General features: G+C 46.7%; 2 protein-coding genes across 2 annotated transcripts; both read left to right on the forward strand.

The window, feature by feature from the left end:
- Positions 1 to 3,836: 3,836 nt before the first annotated feature.
- On the forward strand, positions 3,837 to 4,667 carry LOC135118720 (actin nucleation-promoting factor WAS-like). The gene has a single exon (XM_064041391.1). The coding sequence runs from the start codon at positions 3,837 to 3,839 to the stop codon at positions 4,665 to 4,667; it is 831 nt and encodes a 276-aa protein (XP_063897461.1).
- A 20-nt stretch (positions 4,668 to 4,687) lies between these two features.
- Positions 4,688 to 9,658, forward strand: LOC135118723 (uncharacterized). The gene has a single exon (XM_064041396.1). It carries the CDS (start codon positions 4,688 to 4,690, stop codon positions 9,656 to 9,658), a length of 4,971 nt encoding a protein of 1,656 aa, XP_063897466.1.
- The last annotated feature ends 3,558 nt before the right edge of the window (positions 9,659 to 13,216 follow it).

Consider the following 13,216-nt stretch of genomic DNA (forward strand, 5'->3'; position numbering starts at 1 on the left):
TGCGGAATCTAATATTCGAATATTATCCTCCATTGCGACACTTAGTTCCTAGCAATGCAAAATAAATGGTGCTTTCTCCATTGTTATTACTGCCATTTACCCTGCGGCGGAGTCGCGGCCGCCGCGCACTGAACTGCTATCAACGACTCTTTTGTTATTCGTGTAGCTAATAACAACCAGGTATGTATTCACGGGTATCTATTGAGCATAATGATGCATTCATCATGTCAAATTACTTAATAGTTAGAAAATGTCACTTAATACTTAGATTATGTACGCATTCTTTTGATGGCGTGATCCATTTGTGGAGTGAAAGTTCAGCAGCATGTTGCTGATTAGATTATTAAGTCTTGCTATTCAGAATATGTATACTTGTTTATACGATGTTTTCATTTTTAGGTAGGTTCTTGACAAATTCTTCATACTTTAAACGCTGAAAAAACGTCCTTCATAGCTTTTATTTGCGAACCTAATTAGAAATTACGATATGGCTACAGAACTAATTTCATTACTAGTAATGCCAGCAATCTGCTGACTGCGACGAATCTCAGATATCAAGGTGTTATAACAATTCACTTCAAAATAACCACAGATAACAAAAAGACAAATCTAACGAAATTGAAGTTTATACGGTGTGTTCCAAAGTCACGAAATGAATATCGGCTTACCGAATCGTCCCGTACAGTACGTGTGAACACAAAACTTTGTACAAAATCGTACGAGGGGAAACAATAAAATTCACGGGTCGCTGGCACTCTTGTAACGGGGGAAGCGCCGGCTCCCGATCGTGCCGATAAATCTGATAGTAAGCCGACCGATCCCAGACACTTCCGATACTGCAGTTTCGATCTTGAACAAACGTAACTACACTTGACAATGACCCCTTTGCTTTGCGTTTACAACGTTTACACATAGTAAATTGTTTACGCTTTACACGACGGGGGACAGAACAGTAATAAATAGAAGCTTCATGGCTTGTGCTTGCATTTCCTGTATAGTCGCATCCTCTGCAAAACATAAATCACATCTAGATTTGGAATATTATGTTTGCTTCATACAAACTACATACATATTTGATTAAACCCACAGCAGAACCACTGCTCCGAGCTACATTCGGGTCACCCTTTTGTAAACACAGATTGAGCTGCAAAATCTGTTCATTGCTTATTATTTTTTCCGTCATTTCGCCACGTGCGCCGTGACCAAAGACTATAAAACCACTTGACTGCGCATACAGTGCCCCGACGCTCGCCAAAAGTTAGTGATTTTGCGCGTACTATAAGGCTACGATCAGTACGATCCTTTAGTAGCGACCGTGAACTGACCAATAGTAGCCGCGGATTATGCCGCGTCCCCCCGCCCGCAGTGGTGAGTCGTGTTCTTAGAAGAAATTGGCGAGTGCGCTCTCTAGTGGTTATTTACTTTATGGCCGTGACGTAGAAGGTAAATGTGTTTCATTATGAAACGACATATGTGATATAGAGCAAGTACCTAACAAACAACACATGTTGCCGCTATTACGGCTGGTAGCTGTATTATTATTAATGGTGCATACTGAAATAAGTTTGCATGAGGTTTTACTACACTAGATTAAACCAAAGGATTATGTAAACGACGGTGTTCTTCTGTGTCGTATAACTAAATAAGCAGAAGGTGCCTCGGTAACTACGCTTGAACTAAGTTATTAAATACAGAGCTGGATACGCTTTGCAATTATTAGCACATTTGTTTCAACTATTGCTGAGTTAAAGCTATTATAAAGCTGAATATGCGCCATTAGCATCGGAAAATTATCCGTATTTATAGGCAAACTGTGGATATTCTGCATTTTCATTTTCCAATACGTTAATGTATTTCAATTTTCGTTTTATTTCTACGAAATGATTTTTCGATCATGCATGCGTAAGTTTTAATATTTACGTTTTGCATATATCTGTATACTACATATCGAAATGAAATGAAAAAAAATACCTTTGTAGATAAAATATGAACACACTCTACGAACTGTCATCATAATAAAAACGCAGAGACAAAAAGTGTTCTGTCATCGGCGTTCGGTAAATCGTGGGAGAAAACCAAACAAATATCCTTCGCGCGAAAATGGGTCGCTTTCCAATTGACAACGCATGATTAATGGATACCCAAGTTCGCATAAATCATGCGGATGTTGCGGTATCAAATCTGAAGATATTACAGACGTTCTCCTGCTTAGTAAACGAGTAACGCTTACTAACACACGTAAGTACTAATGTTTGTTTAATGTAATACAGACGTGTTGGTAACTCGCAAATAATTAATTCAGCAATGTTTTTATCTTTTCACAAAATCTACTAAATGTTGTAACTGTAAATCATAAAACAAACCGAGTATGAAGCACGTTGATAATTTTTTAATGCGATAATTATATTTCTTATTAATTAGGTTACGCGATATTTGGGCATGTATAGGTACGACTTAATAATAGAAAAGAGTTTCCTCTACATTTTGAATCTACAAAGCAATTATTCAGACTGTTCGCGACAGACGCATCCGTGCGCCGCGAGTGCAAAATCATAATGCCTGAGTGTTCGTGTATGCGCGTAACTATTTATACTCTAACAATTTTGTGATGAGGGTAATGAGCAAAAAGTGCCGTGAGCCGCGCCAAGGTATGTTTTTCACGCGCACCCTCCTTCTAAATTGTTATAGAATTCTGTTCAGATTTTGATAGTGCTTTAATTTGTAAATTATAGTGTTTTTTGATGCCAAATTGTAATAGTTTTGTAGCGGTAACCTTAACCTACCTAATTATGTATAATTAACCTAATAGTTCTGCCGTTTAAGGCCTGATTTACCCATGTAAACATTTCTTGATAGCAAAAATCCTAGACTTTCATTAGTGAAATAGTGTTTAACTGAAAGCCTAGGTCCCATTGTATAGAAAATAACTTGATTTATAGAAATATTGTTAATAGTTTAAGTTATAGAACAATAAATAATGTTTGTGTTTTGACTTTCATTTCACATGCAAATTAACAATACTAGGGCTTAGGTCACATTGTTAGGATTACTATCGCCAGATAGCCCATGAAATGCCCTAACACACACTACCTTTCGTATTGAGATAACCCCCATAGTTTGTTTTTTATCTCAAGATAGTCTCCACCTAAGGGCCGATTTCACATAGTTTTTTATAGTTATTCGGTTATAGTATTTCAGCCCTTAAGGTATGCAGGGTGTGTGTGGTATAGTTCAGTAGCGCACGTCATGGGGCGTCTGACGCTATGTGTCCTGCAATGATATCATGTACCAATTGTTTGTAATACGGCTGTTAAATTGAAAGGTCAATAAAACTGAGTTGGTCGGAGGGACGAGAAATCGAGGTGCTCGTCACGGTAAAGTTTCGAGCTCATTCGGTGCGCAAGCACCGCCGTACAAGTCGTAGTCATCGGTATAGATTTTTGATAGTATAACAAGTAAATAGTGAAAAGTAAATAGTGTAATTATAGTATGGTAAGTACGTCGAAGCTCGTCCCTTCAAGACTCCTGAAAAATATATGAAGACTTATTATTTCACCGGCATCCCTGAACCTATAGTAGCAGAGAGTCTAGAACCCGTCTAAACGTATTCTTGTTTCTGAAATTCCTGTTTCTCGCCTCATCGTAAATACAGTCCACTCGCCCAGACGTCCAAGAACCAGCGACCGACGGGGCGTCAACGTCTCGAAGCCACCCCATAGTACCTGCTTCTGAGCTACGTCCGTCCCGCACATCCGTTTGGTCCTTGCGACCCGGATCGCCTGGGAAGCGAGCCAGGAACTTCAGCTGAAGATACTGAAGAGTTGTAAACAGCAAGTATGCCTGTGACAAGATCGCAAGGAAGAGCCGCTCAAGCCTGGATCATCGACGCCAGACCGGGCCGCCGCACACCCCCCATCGTGCACGACCAGCTGCCGTTCTCTCCAACCACCACCGAGGGGAGTGAGCAGCCCCCCCCTCCCCCGAGGGGGGGTGAAGACCTACCCTGCCCCGCAGCTGAGAGGGGAAGTGAGGCGCCGCCCTGCCCCCCTGCCCCGCAAGGGGGTGAAGACCGACCGCGCCCCCCTACCCCGCGAGGGGGTGAAGAGCGACCAGCGCCGTCGTCGTTGATGCAGACTGAAGCGTCGTCATCACTGAGGCCGCCTGGAACCAGTGCTGAAGAATATAGTTCAGGAGGAACACTGAAGGCTTGCGACAAGACATACAACCGAGCTGTACCGTTGACTACCCGGGTTGACGCCCGTACCGAACTTAAGGCACCGTCGCACAGATCGACGGCATCAAATAGAAAAATTAGAAATGCGCGTGAAGACTTATTGAAGATTAAGTTGGAGCTAGCGCAAATAGCACTTCAGAGGGCCGAGGAAGAATCGGACGACGATTATATGGATGATAGAAATTCCAATGAAGAGTACATTCGTTCCTGGTTGGAGGAAGCTCCGGAACCAGACCCGCAGGACGCCGCCGCTGAGGGAGGACATAGACCACCAGATACCCTGGACCTGCCCGAGCCCCCCCCCTCCGCGGTTATAGTGAATCCGGTCCTGCGTGGAATAAGTACTGCTCCTGGAAGAGACGCCGCCGCCGAGGGAGGACATAGACTGCGGGTACCCTGGACAAGCCAGAGCCCCCCCCCTCGAAGACCATAGATACTGAAGCCCTTCCATCAATGAAGAAACCAGTTGAAGATACCGCAGGGGGTGAAGGGCTCCGTCCGTTTATCACGGAACTCACCTCCGCCATCGCATCGCTAGCCGGGAATAGAAGCGAAGAGAAACCGGTGTACCACAACCCTGCTGCATCGAAAGTCATCATGACGCTGCCGAACTTTAGTGGATTGCATACAGAATGGCTATCGTTCCGCGCCATCTATGAGACAACGCGACCATATTTCAACGATGTGGAGAATACGGCGAGGCTGAGAAGAAGCCTGCGAGGAAGAGCGCTTGACACAGTTAGTTCCGAGCTTATCGGCAACGCCAGGCCGGATGACATCATGAAGGAGTTGGAGCTTCAGTTTGGCCGCCCCGATTCAATAGCGCAAGCGGAGACAGACAGACTGCGCGGGCTGCCACGCTGCGGAGAAGCACCGAAGGACATCTGCACTTTCGCCAGCCGTGTACGAAGTGGCATCGTCACACTGCGAGCGCTGAAAAAGGAACACTACCTCATGAACGCCGAGCTTATGCGCATCCTCACAGAGAAGCTGCCGAACTCGCTACGTGTACAGTGGTACAAGACATATACTGAGAAGTACCAGTCGACGCCGGACTTGAGTCTCTTCAGCGACTTCATCACCGAACAAGCACGCTACTGCAGCGCGTTTGCACCGCCTGAAAACATCAGTGAAGCTACTGGACTTAGACGTGTGACGCAGAGAACACACACCACTATAGACAAGAAGCCCGCATCGAAGTGCCGCATCTGCGAGATGGATGGTCACCGATCGCTAGACTGCCACAAGTTCGTGAAGGCTTCTGCGGACAAGAAGTGGGAACTAGCCAAGCAGCACAACATGTGCTTCCGCTGCCTCCGCCATCGTCAGCACGGACACAGATGTCAGAAGAAGAGATGTGGAATCGAGGGCTGCACAGCATCACACCATCATCTGCTTCACTACAAGAAGAAGGCGAGCACTACTGAAGTCGCACAAGAAGCGCAAGAAATAGTCGCAAGTTCACGCAACCACACAAATCAAGCGTTCCTGAAAATCGTTCCGGTGCAACTGTCCGGACCGGCGGGAGAAGTGCGCACCTACGCACTGCTGGATGACGGCTCAACCGTGTCACTGATTGACGAAGAGCTAGCAGACATGATCGGTGCAGAAGGACCAGTCGAGCCGATGAAAATAGGCGCCATCAGCGACGTGACTATCGACACGCCCACGTCGAAGAGAGTTGACCTCACGCTATCGACCTGCCATAGGAAGAAGATACCCTTCAGGGCGCGCACCATACCACGCCTGCACCTGTCGCCGCAGTCAATCAGCAAGGATGACATCGCTGACTGCAAGCACCTGTTCGACCTGGCAGATCAGCTGACGTACAACGCAGGGACGCCGAAGATTATCATCGGGCAAGACAACTGGCATCTGCTCCTAGCGACAGACATCAGAAGAGGGCCCCAGCATCAGCCGATAGCATCGTTAACTCCCTTGGGCTGGGTGCTGCACGGTGCCCGCACTAGGATTCTGGGACAGCAGGTGCACTACGTCAATCAGCTGAACGGCGCCGAGGAAAGCATAGACAAGCAACTTCGTGAATACTTCGCACTCGAGTCACTCATCATCAACCCGTGCCGACCAGCTTCTGACCCAGAGAAGAGAGCGGAAGATATATTACAACGCAGTATAGTACAGTTGGAAGATGGACGTCTTCAGACTGCGTTGCTATGGAGGAGTGATGAGATACAGATGCCGGACAGCTACGCGACTGCGATGAATAGACTCGTATCAATAGAGAAAAAACTCGATAAGAATCCTGCTCTGAAGACTAGATATATGGCGCAGATGGATTCACTAATAGAAAAGGGCTACGCAGAGAAAGCGCCCCTTGAACGTACACCGGGAAGAACGTGGTACCTACCGCACTTCGACGTCTTCAACCCTATGAAACCGGAGAAGCTTCGTATAGTTCACGACGCAGCAGCGAAGACAAGAGGGATGTCACTGAACGACTACCTGCTCACGGGTCCGGACTTGCTGCAGTCGCTGCCCGGCGTGATGATGCGATTCCGACGTCACCGCGTCGCCGTCTCCGGAGATATTACTGAAATGTTTATGCAGGTGAAAGTAAAGCCAGAAGACAGAGACGCTCTCCGATATCTGTGGCGAGGAGAGCGGCGAGAGGGGGCGCCGGAAGAGTACCGAATGACGTCAATAATATTCGGCGCAGCAAGTTCACCGTGTACAGCAATATTCGCTAAGAACTGGAATGCTAAACGCCATGCGAACGAACACCCAGAAGCAGTAGAAGCAATAGTCAAGAATCATTACATGGACGATTACCTGGATAGCTTCAGAAGTACAGAAGAGGCGACGCGCACAATCAAGATAGTACAAGAAATACATAGTAAAGCGCGCTTCGACCTAACGAAATGGGTATCCAACAGCGAAGAAGTGCTGCGTGAATTGGTACCGGGCCAAGAAACAACACAGATTGTTAATCTTGGAAATATAGAAAACATAGAGAAAGTACTCGGCGTGATATGGAAGCCACACACGGACGAGCTGAGCTTCAACTTAAAACTTGCGCGCCTACCTACTGGCCTGCTCGACAAGGAAACGCCCACCAAGAGAGAGGCGCTCAAGATAGTTATGTCGCTATACGACCCGCTGGGCCTCGCCTCGCCTATAACAATCAGAGCGAAACAAATACTACAAGAAGCCTGGAGGCGGGGAGTCGACTGGGATCAACCTCTCGATGAAGAACTATCAAGCCAGTGGAGGGCGTGGATAAGTCATCTCGAACAGCTGAAGAACGTAAACATACCGCGCTGTTATCCTGGGTACAGCGAGGCTACAGAAATACAAGTACACGTGTTCACCGACGCCAGTGAGAAGGCCTACGCTACAGCGGTGTACTGGAGGTCAACGACCCGTGATAACAACGTGCACGTCAGCCTCGTCATGGCGAAGGCGAAGGTGGCGCCGCTGAAGCTGCTGTCAATACCGCGCCTCGAGCTACAAGCCGCGGTGATGGGTACGCGCGTCGCAGCCGCAGTGATATATGAACACAACGTCAAGCCCGCCTCCGTGACCTACTGGAGTGACAGCAGAACCGTTCTGACTTGGATAAGGAAAGGAGCCAGATCGTACAAGCCGTTCGTCGCACATCGCTTGGCCGCCATAGAGGAAAATAGCAGAGTCGAAGAGTGGCGCTGGGTGCCTACAAAAAGCAACATAGCCGACGCCGCCACCCGCGACGTCCCGACGCATTTTCATACCGACCACGAGTGGTACTGCGGCCCTAAGTTCCTCTACGACGACCCATCGACATGGCCGACCGAGTCACCAGCTGACAGTCAACCGACAGGCGAGGAAAAAACAATCACGCTCATACAAGCGGGCGCAGCAAACCTCATAGACGTCGTTCCCGACCCCGCTCGATTTTCAAGGTGGGAGCGATTGCTGCGCGCCACAGCCAGAGTACTACAGTTTATATCGTTATGTAGAAAACAACATATAGAAAAAACGTTCTACAAGCGAACAAAGAAAAACAAAGAAAACGATCCTGATTGGTCGAGAGCGGTGCGAGCGCCCCGCGCGCCCGCCGAAGCTGCGCGCGCCCAAATATATACACGCAAGTTTATTATATTGGACGCGACATATATTCAAAGAGCAGAGAAGCTGTTAGTTCGTGTGGTGCAACAAGAAGCCTTTAAACAAGAAATAGCCAGTCTCGAGAGTAACGAAACAGTCGCAAGTAGTAGCCGACTGTACCCGCTGCGCATAGAACTAAACGACGGAGTTATAGTATTGCGAAGCCGCATAGCTGCTGTAGACAAAGTCGCTAAAAGCGTGAAGAGTCCGCCTGTGTTAGACGGCGATCACCGTATTACACAGCTATATATAGATTGGACGCACCGTAGCCTACAACACAGCGGCACCGAGCTCGTCGTGAATGAGGTCAGACAGCACTACTGGATTGTGCGCCTGCGCCCGACAGTCAAGCAAGTTATCGCGCGCTGCCTGCACTGCCGCATACGTCGCGCGCGCGCGCCGACGCCGGCAACCGGCGACCACCCGAAGACACGCCTAGCTCATCACCGCAGGCCGTTCACATACACCGGGCTTGATTATTTCGGCCCGCTGTCAGTCACCGTCGGTCGTCAGCATCACAAGCGATACGTGGCGCTGTTCACGTGTCTCACAACGAGGGCAGTTCATCTCGAGATCGCGCACAGCCTCAGCGCGGACTCAGCTGTGTTGGCGCTGCGCAGGTTCGCAGCGCGACGCGGCTGTCCCACCGAAATCTACTCCGACAACGGCACCAACATGCACGGTGCTGACCGTGAGCTGCGTGAGGCCTGGCAGGAGGAGGCCAGCCGACGCGGCATCGCCTGGCGCTTCATCACGCCTTCCGCGCCTTTCATGGGAGGCGCCTGGGAGCGCTTAGTGCGGTGCGTTAAGACCGCGCTAGGCGCCACGCTGCACGAGCGCCACCCACGCGAGGAGGTCCTCGCGACGCTGCTCTGCGAGGTCGAGTACGTCGTCAACAGCCGGCCGCTCACCCACGTATCTGTGAGCGGCGACGACGACGAGTCCATCACACCGAACCATTTCCTGCTGGGCGGCTCGGCACGCCTGCCGAGCCCCGGCACGTTCGACGAGCGAGACATCGACAGCAAGAAGCACTGGCGGCGCGCCCAGATACTCGCCGACATGTTCTGGCGCCGCTGGGTGCGCGAGTACCTGCCCGAGCTCCAATACCGGCGGGAGCCGCACGCCCGCGGCCCCGCGCTGCAGCTGGGCGACCCCGTCCTCATCGCCGACGGCAACCTGCCTCGCAACACTTGGCCGCGAGGCCGGGTTGTGGCCGTCTACCCGGGCGCTGATGGTGAAGTTCGGACCGCTGACGTGCGCACCGCAGGTGGCATACTAAAGCGTCCGACGAAGAAACTCGTGCCGCTGCCTAACTAACCGGGCAGTGCGGCATCACCGGCGTCGCGGCGCTCTCGCGCTATCACGGCGCCGTCGCTCACCGGAGATGCGGCATCGCTGCGAGCCAGAGCTACGAGTCATCGCCGCGGGTCATCGCTACGGGTCAACGCTTCGAGTCCCTACATCGTGTCATCGTGTCATCGTTTAATAGACTAAATAGTGATAGTGAAAGTGAAAGTGATAGTGCCTACGCTCTGCCGCACGGCGGGAGAGATGTTCGCGACAGACGCATCCGTGCGCCGCGAGTGCAAAATCATAATGCCTGAGTGTTCGTGTATGCGCGTAACTATTTATACTCTAACAATTTTGTGATGAGGGTAATGAGCAAAAAGTGCCGTGAGCCGCGCCAAGGTATGTTTTTCACGCGCACCCTCCTTCTAAATTGTTATAGAATTCTGTTCAGATTTTGATAGTGCTTTAATTTGTAAATTATAGTGTTTTTTGATGCCAAATTGTAATAGTTTTGTAGCGGTAACCTTAACCTACCTAATTATGTATAATTAACCTAATAGTTCTGCCGTTTAAGGCCTGATTTACCCATGTAAACATTTCTTGATAGCAAAAATCCTAGACTTTCATTAGTGAAATAGTGTTTAACTGAAAGCCTAGGTCCCATTGTATAGAAAATAACTTGATTTATAGAAATATTGTTAATAGTTTAAGTTATAGAACAATAAATAATGTTTGTGTTTTGACTTTCATTTCACATGCAAATTAACAATACTAGGGCTTAGGTCACATTGTTAGGATTACTATCGCCAGATAGCCCATGAAATGCCCTAACACACACTACCTTTCGTATTGAGATAACCCCCATAGTTTGTTTTTTATCTCAAGATAGTCTCCACCTAAGGGCCGATTTCACATAGTTTTTATAGTTATTCGGTTATAGTATTTCAGCCCTTAAGGTATGCAGGTGTGTGTGGTATAGTTCAGTAGCGCACGTCATGGGGCGTCTGACGCTATGTGTCCTGCAATGATATCATGTACCAATTGTTTGTAATACGGCTGTTAAATTGAAAGGTCAATAAAACTGAGTTGGTCGGAGGGACGAGAAATCGAGGTGCTCGTCACGGTAAAGTTTCGAGCTCATTCGGTGCGCAAGCACCGCCGTACAAGTCGTAGTCATCGGTATAGATTTTTGATAGTATAACAAGTAAATAGTGAAAAGTAAATAGTGTAATTATAGTATGGTAAGTACGTCGAAGCTCGTCCCTTCAAGACTCCTGAAAAATATATGAAGACTTATTATTTCACCGGCATCCCTGAACCTATAGTAGCAGAGAGTCTAGAACCCGTCTAAACGTATTCTTGTTTCTGAAATTCCTGTTTCTCGCCTCATCGTAAATACAGTCCACTCGCCCAGACGTCCAAGAACCAGCGACCGACGGGGCGTCAACGTCTCGAAGCCACCCCATAGTACCTGCTTCTGAGCTACGTCCGTCCCGCACACAGACGTTGACGTTATTCTACGGCAAAAAAATCTCGTTCAATTCCAAAACACGATATCATAGATCAACAAAGCTTTGTCACAAAACCTGAAGCTATCAAACACATAACAACGTGTCCAGAAGACCAGATAGTTTAGCAAAGGAACATAAAATGAGCACCTCTGTCGAGGCGGTCATGTTATTGGATTGATCCGAGTGTCCCAGCTACAAAGGCCCAATTACGAGGGGATGGTACGAGTACAAGGTCAATCAGTCGACTGACTAGCCATCCGTTTGGTAATGACTGGACCCGGATTTGACTCCTAATAGGTCTTAATTCTGGAACCGTTTTCCTTGGAACATATTTTTGTATTTGCGCACATATGAGCTTGTATATGTGCCTTTATTATACACAATCTACTTTTACCTTAAGTCTGGTCTAAGGTATATAGAACTTAGGAAGTAAGGATCTAAGTATGAATTTAAACCACAATGGTTCTTGCTAAGTTTCAAAGCACTTTCAAACTCTCACATTCCTGCTTGAACTCACACGTTTTGAACTAGAGGACTTCCACATTTAAATTTTATTAAAATTAGAATTAATTCATAAAAACAATAACAGCTAATTATCGCATAATTCGCTGAGTTGTCTTTTAAGGCACGCTTTCTACTGAAATGTTTGATAAACAGAAATCGCGCGCACGAACACGTTGACCGTGACTTTGTTCTGCTTACAGGCTATACACCAATACGAAACGCTTTATGATCATCTCCATCGGTTCTCCGGCACGCTCCATTGTCCATTGTATATACAAAGAATTCATTCATTTGTGCGAAATGAAGACTGCTGCAATGTGTCGATATATCAAGCTCCTATTGTCTACTTTCTGGGCAAGTGTACAAGCTTGGTTTAACTACAAACGAACCCCGTTTATCTTCCATCTATCATTGCGTTACACAATTCTTCGGTACAAAAATGACAGTAATAGATGCTCACTATTGTGCAAAAGGTAATATTTCAGGTGATTGTACGTGACCAATCGTAGCCACGGCCTCTTTTAATTATGCAGGGGACGACGTGGTTTTAATTAGGTTTATTTGAATGCGCAACTTTTACCGTTTAAATAGTCTAGTAATAGTTTTTACAATTCAATGTGACATAATTGATAAGAACGTAGTTCAGGCGAGCAATGTCACAGTACCAGAAATGTTTTGTTGTGGACGTAATAGACGATAAGCGTATGATGTCAAATGTTGCGTCACGGATTACCGCTAAATGTGTGGATTCAATTTAATAACGTTAAATGCATTAATCGTAAAATAGGCTAGTTTCCTAAAAAATAATAATTAGTCCGTCTTGTAGATTGTCCAAAATTAAGCGATACGTATTTTTTCTTTTTTAAATTGGATCAGAACTTGTTAAGATATAGCGTGTTAAAGTTGAGTGTGACGTCACAAGTTGCTACAATTTTCAGGACCCTGTGACGTAAAAGGCCCCCACTCCTAATTTTTGAAGTGTATTATCTTTGTCATTTTATGTTTAATTAAAAAAAGAAAAAATACGTATCCAATATTTTTTGATTATCTAAAAAGCGGACTAAATATTATTTCATTATTTCGACCCTGGACACTACCCTATTGCATGTTTTGGGTGGATTATACAGTAGTACGAAAATTTAACATTTCACACCTCTCGAATATAGGTAAAGTACTAACAGTACAAATTGTAATCGGAGATCTACAGCGTCGGAGAGCAGGTGTGTAAAAAAGGTTTCATTTCTTTCATTGTATAATTTGAAAGGACATTGTTGAACTTGCAAAATGGTGTCTATTATTACATCTGGTACATTTACTCAGGTCGCTAGTTAACCCTACCACTGCGTAGTACTCGGCGATAACCTAATATTCATAACAGACGGCACCGTGAAGCTTGGAGCACAAGGTCTGCACCGGGTCAATTACTAATCAACTCAAGGAACGGTCGCTCTCAGACACTAATGACCAATTATACCAATTAACTCTTGACCAAAACATTTTTGTTCAAACTTGTGAACCGAGGGCGATTTTAGAATTAATGCAAATTATTATTCATTATGGAGATGATTTA

Source organism: Helicoverpa armigera, chromosome 2 (genome assembly GCF_030705265.1).
Source record: "Helicoverpa armigera isolate CAAS_96S chromosome 2, ASM3070526v1, whole genome shotgun sequence".
Classification (NCBI taxonomy): Eukaryota; Metazoa; Arthropoda; class Insecta; order Lepidoptera; family Noctuidae; genus Helicoverpa; species Helicoverpa armigera.

What these genes read in the sequence shown, in the direction of transcription:
- LOC135118723 (XM_064041396.1), top strand. Translation starts at nt 4,688, where the DNA reads ATGAAGAAACCAGTTGAAGATACCGCAGGGGGTGAAGGGCTCCGTCCG.
- LOC135118720 (XM_064041391.1), top strand. Translation starts at nt 3,837, where the DNA reads ATGCCTGTGACAAGATCGCAAGGAAGAGCCGCTCAAGCCTGGATCATC.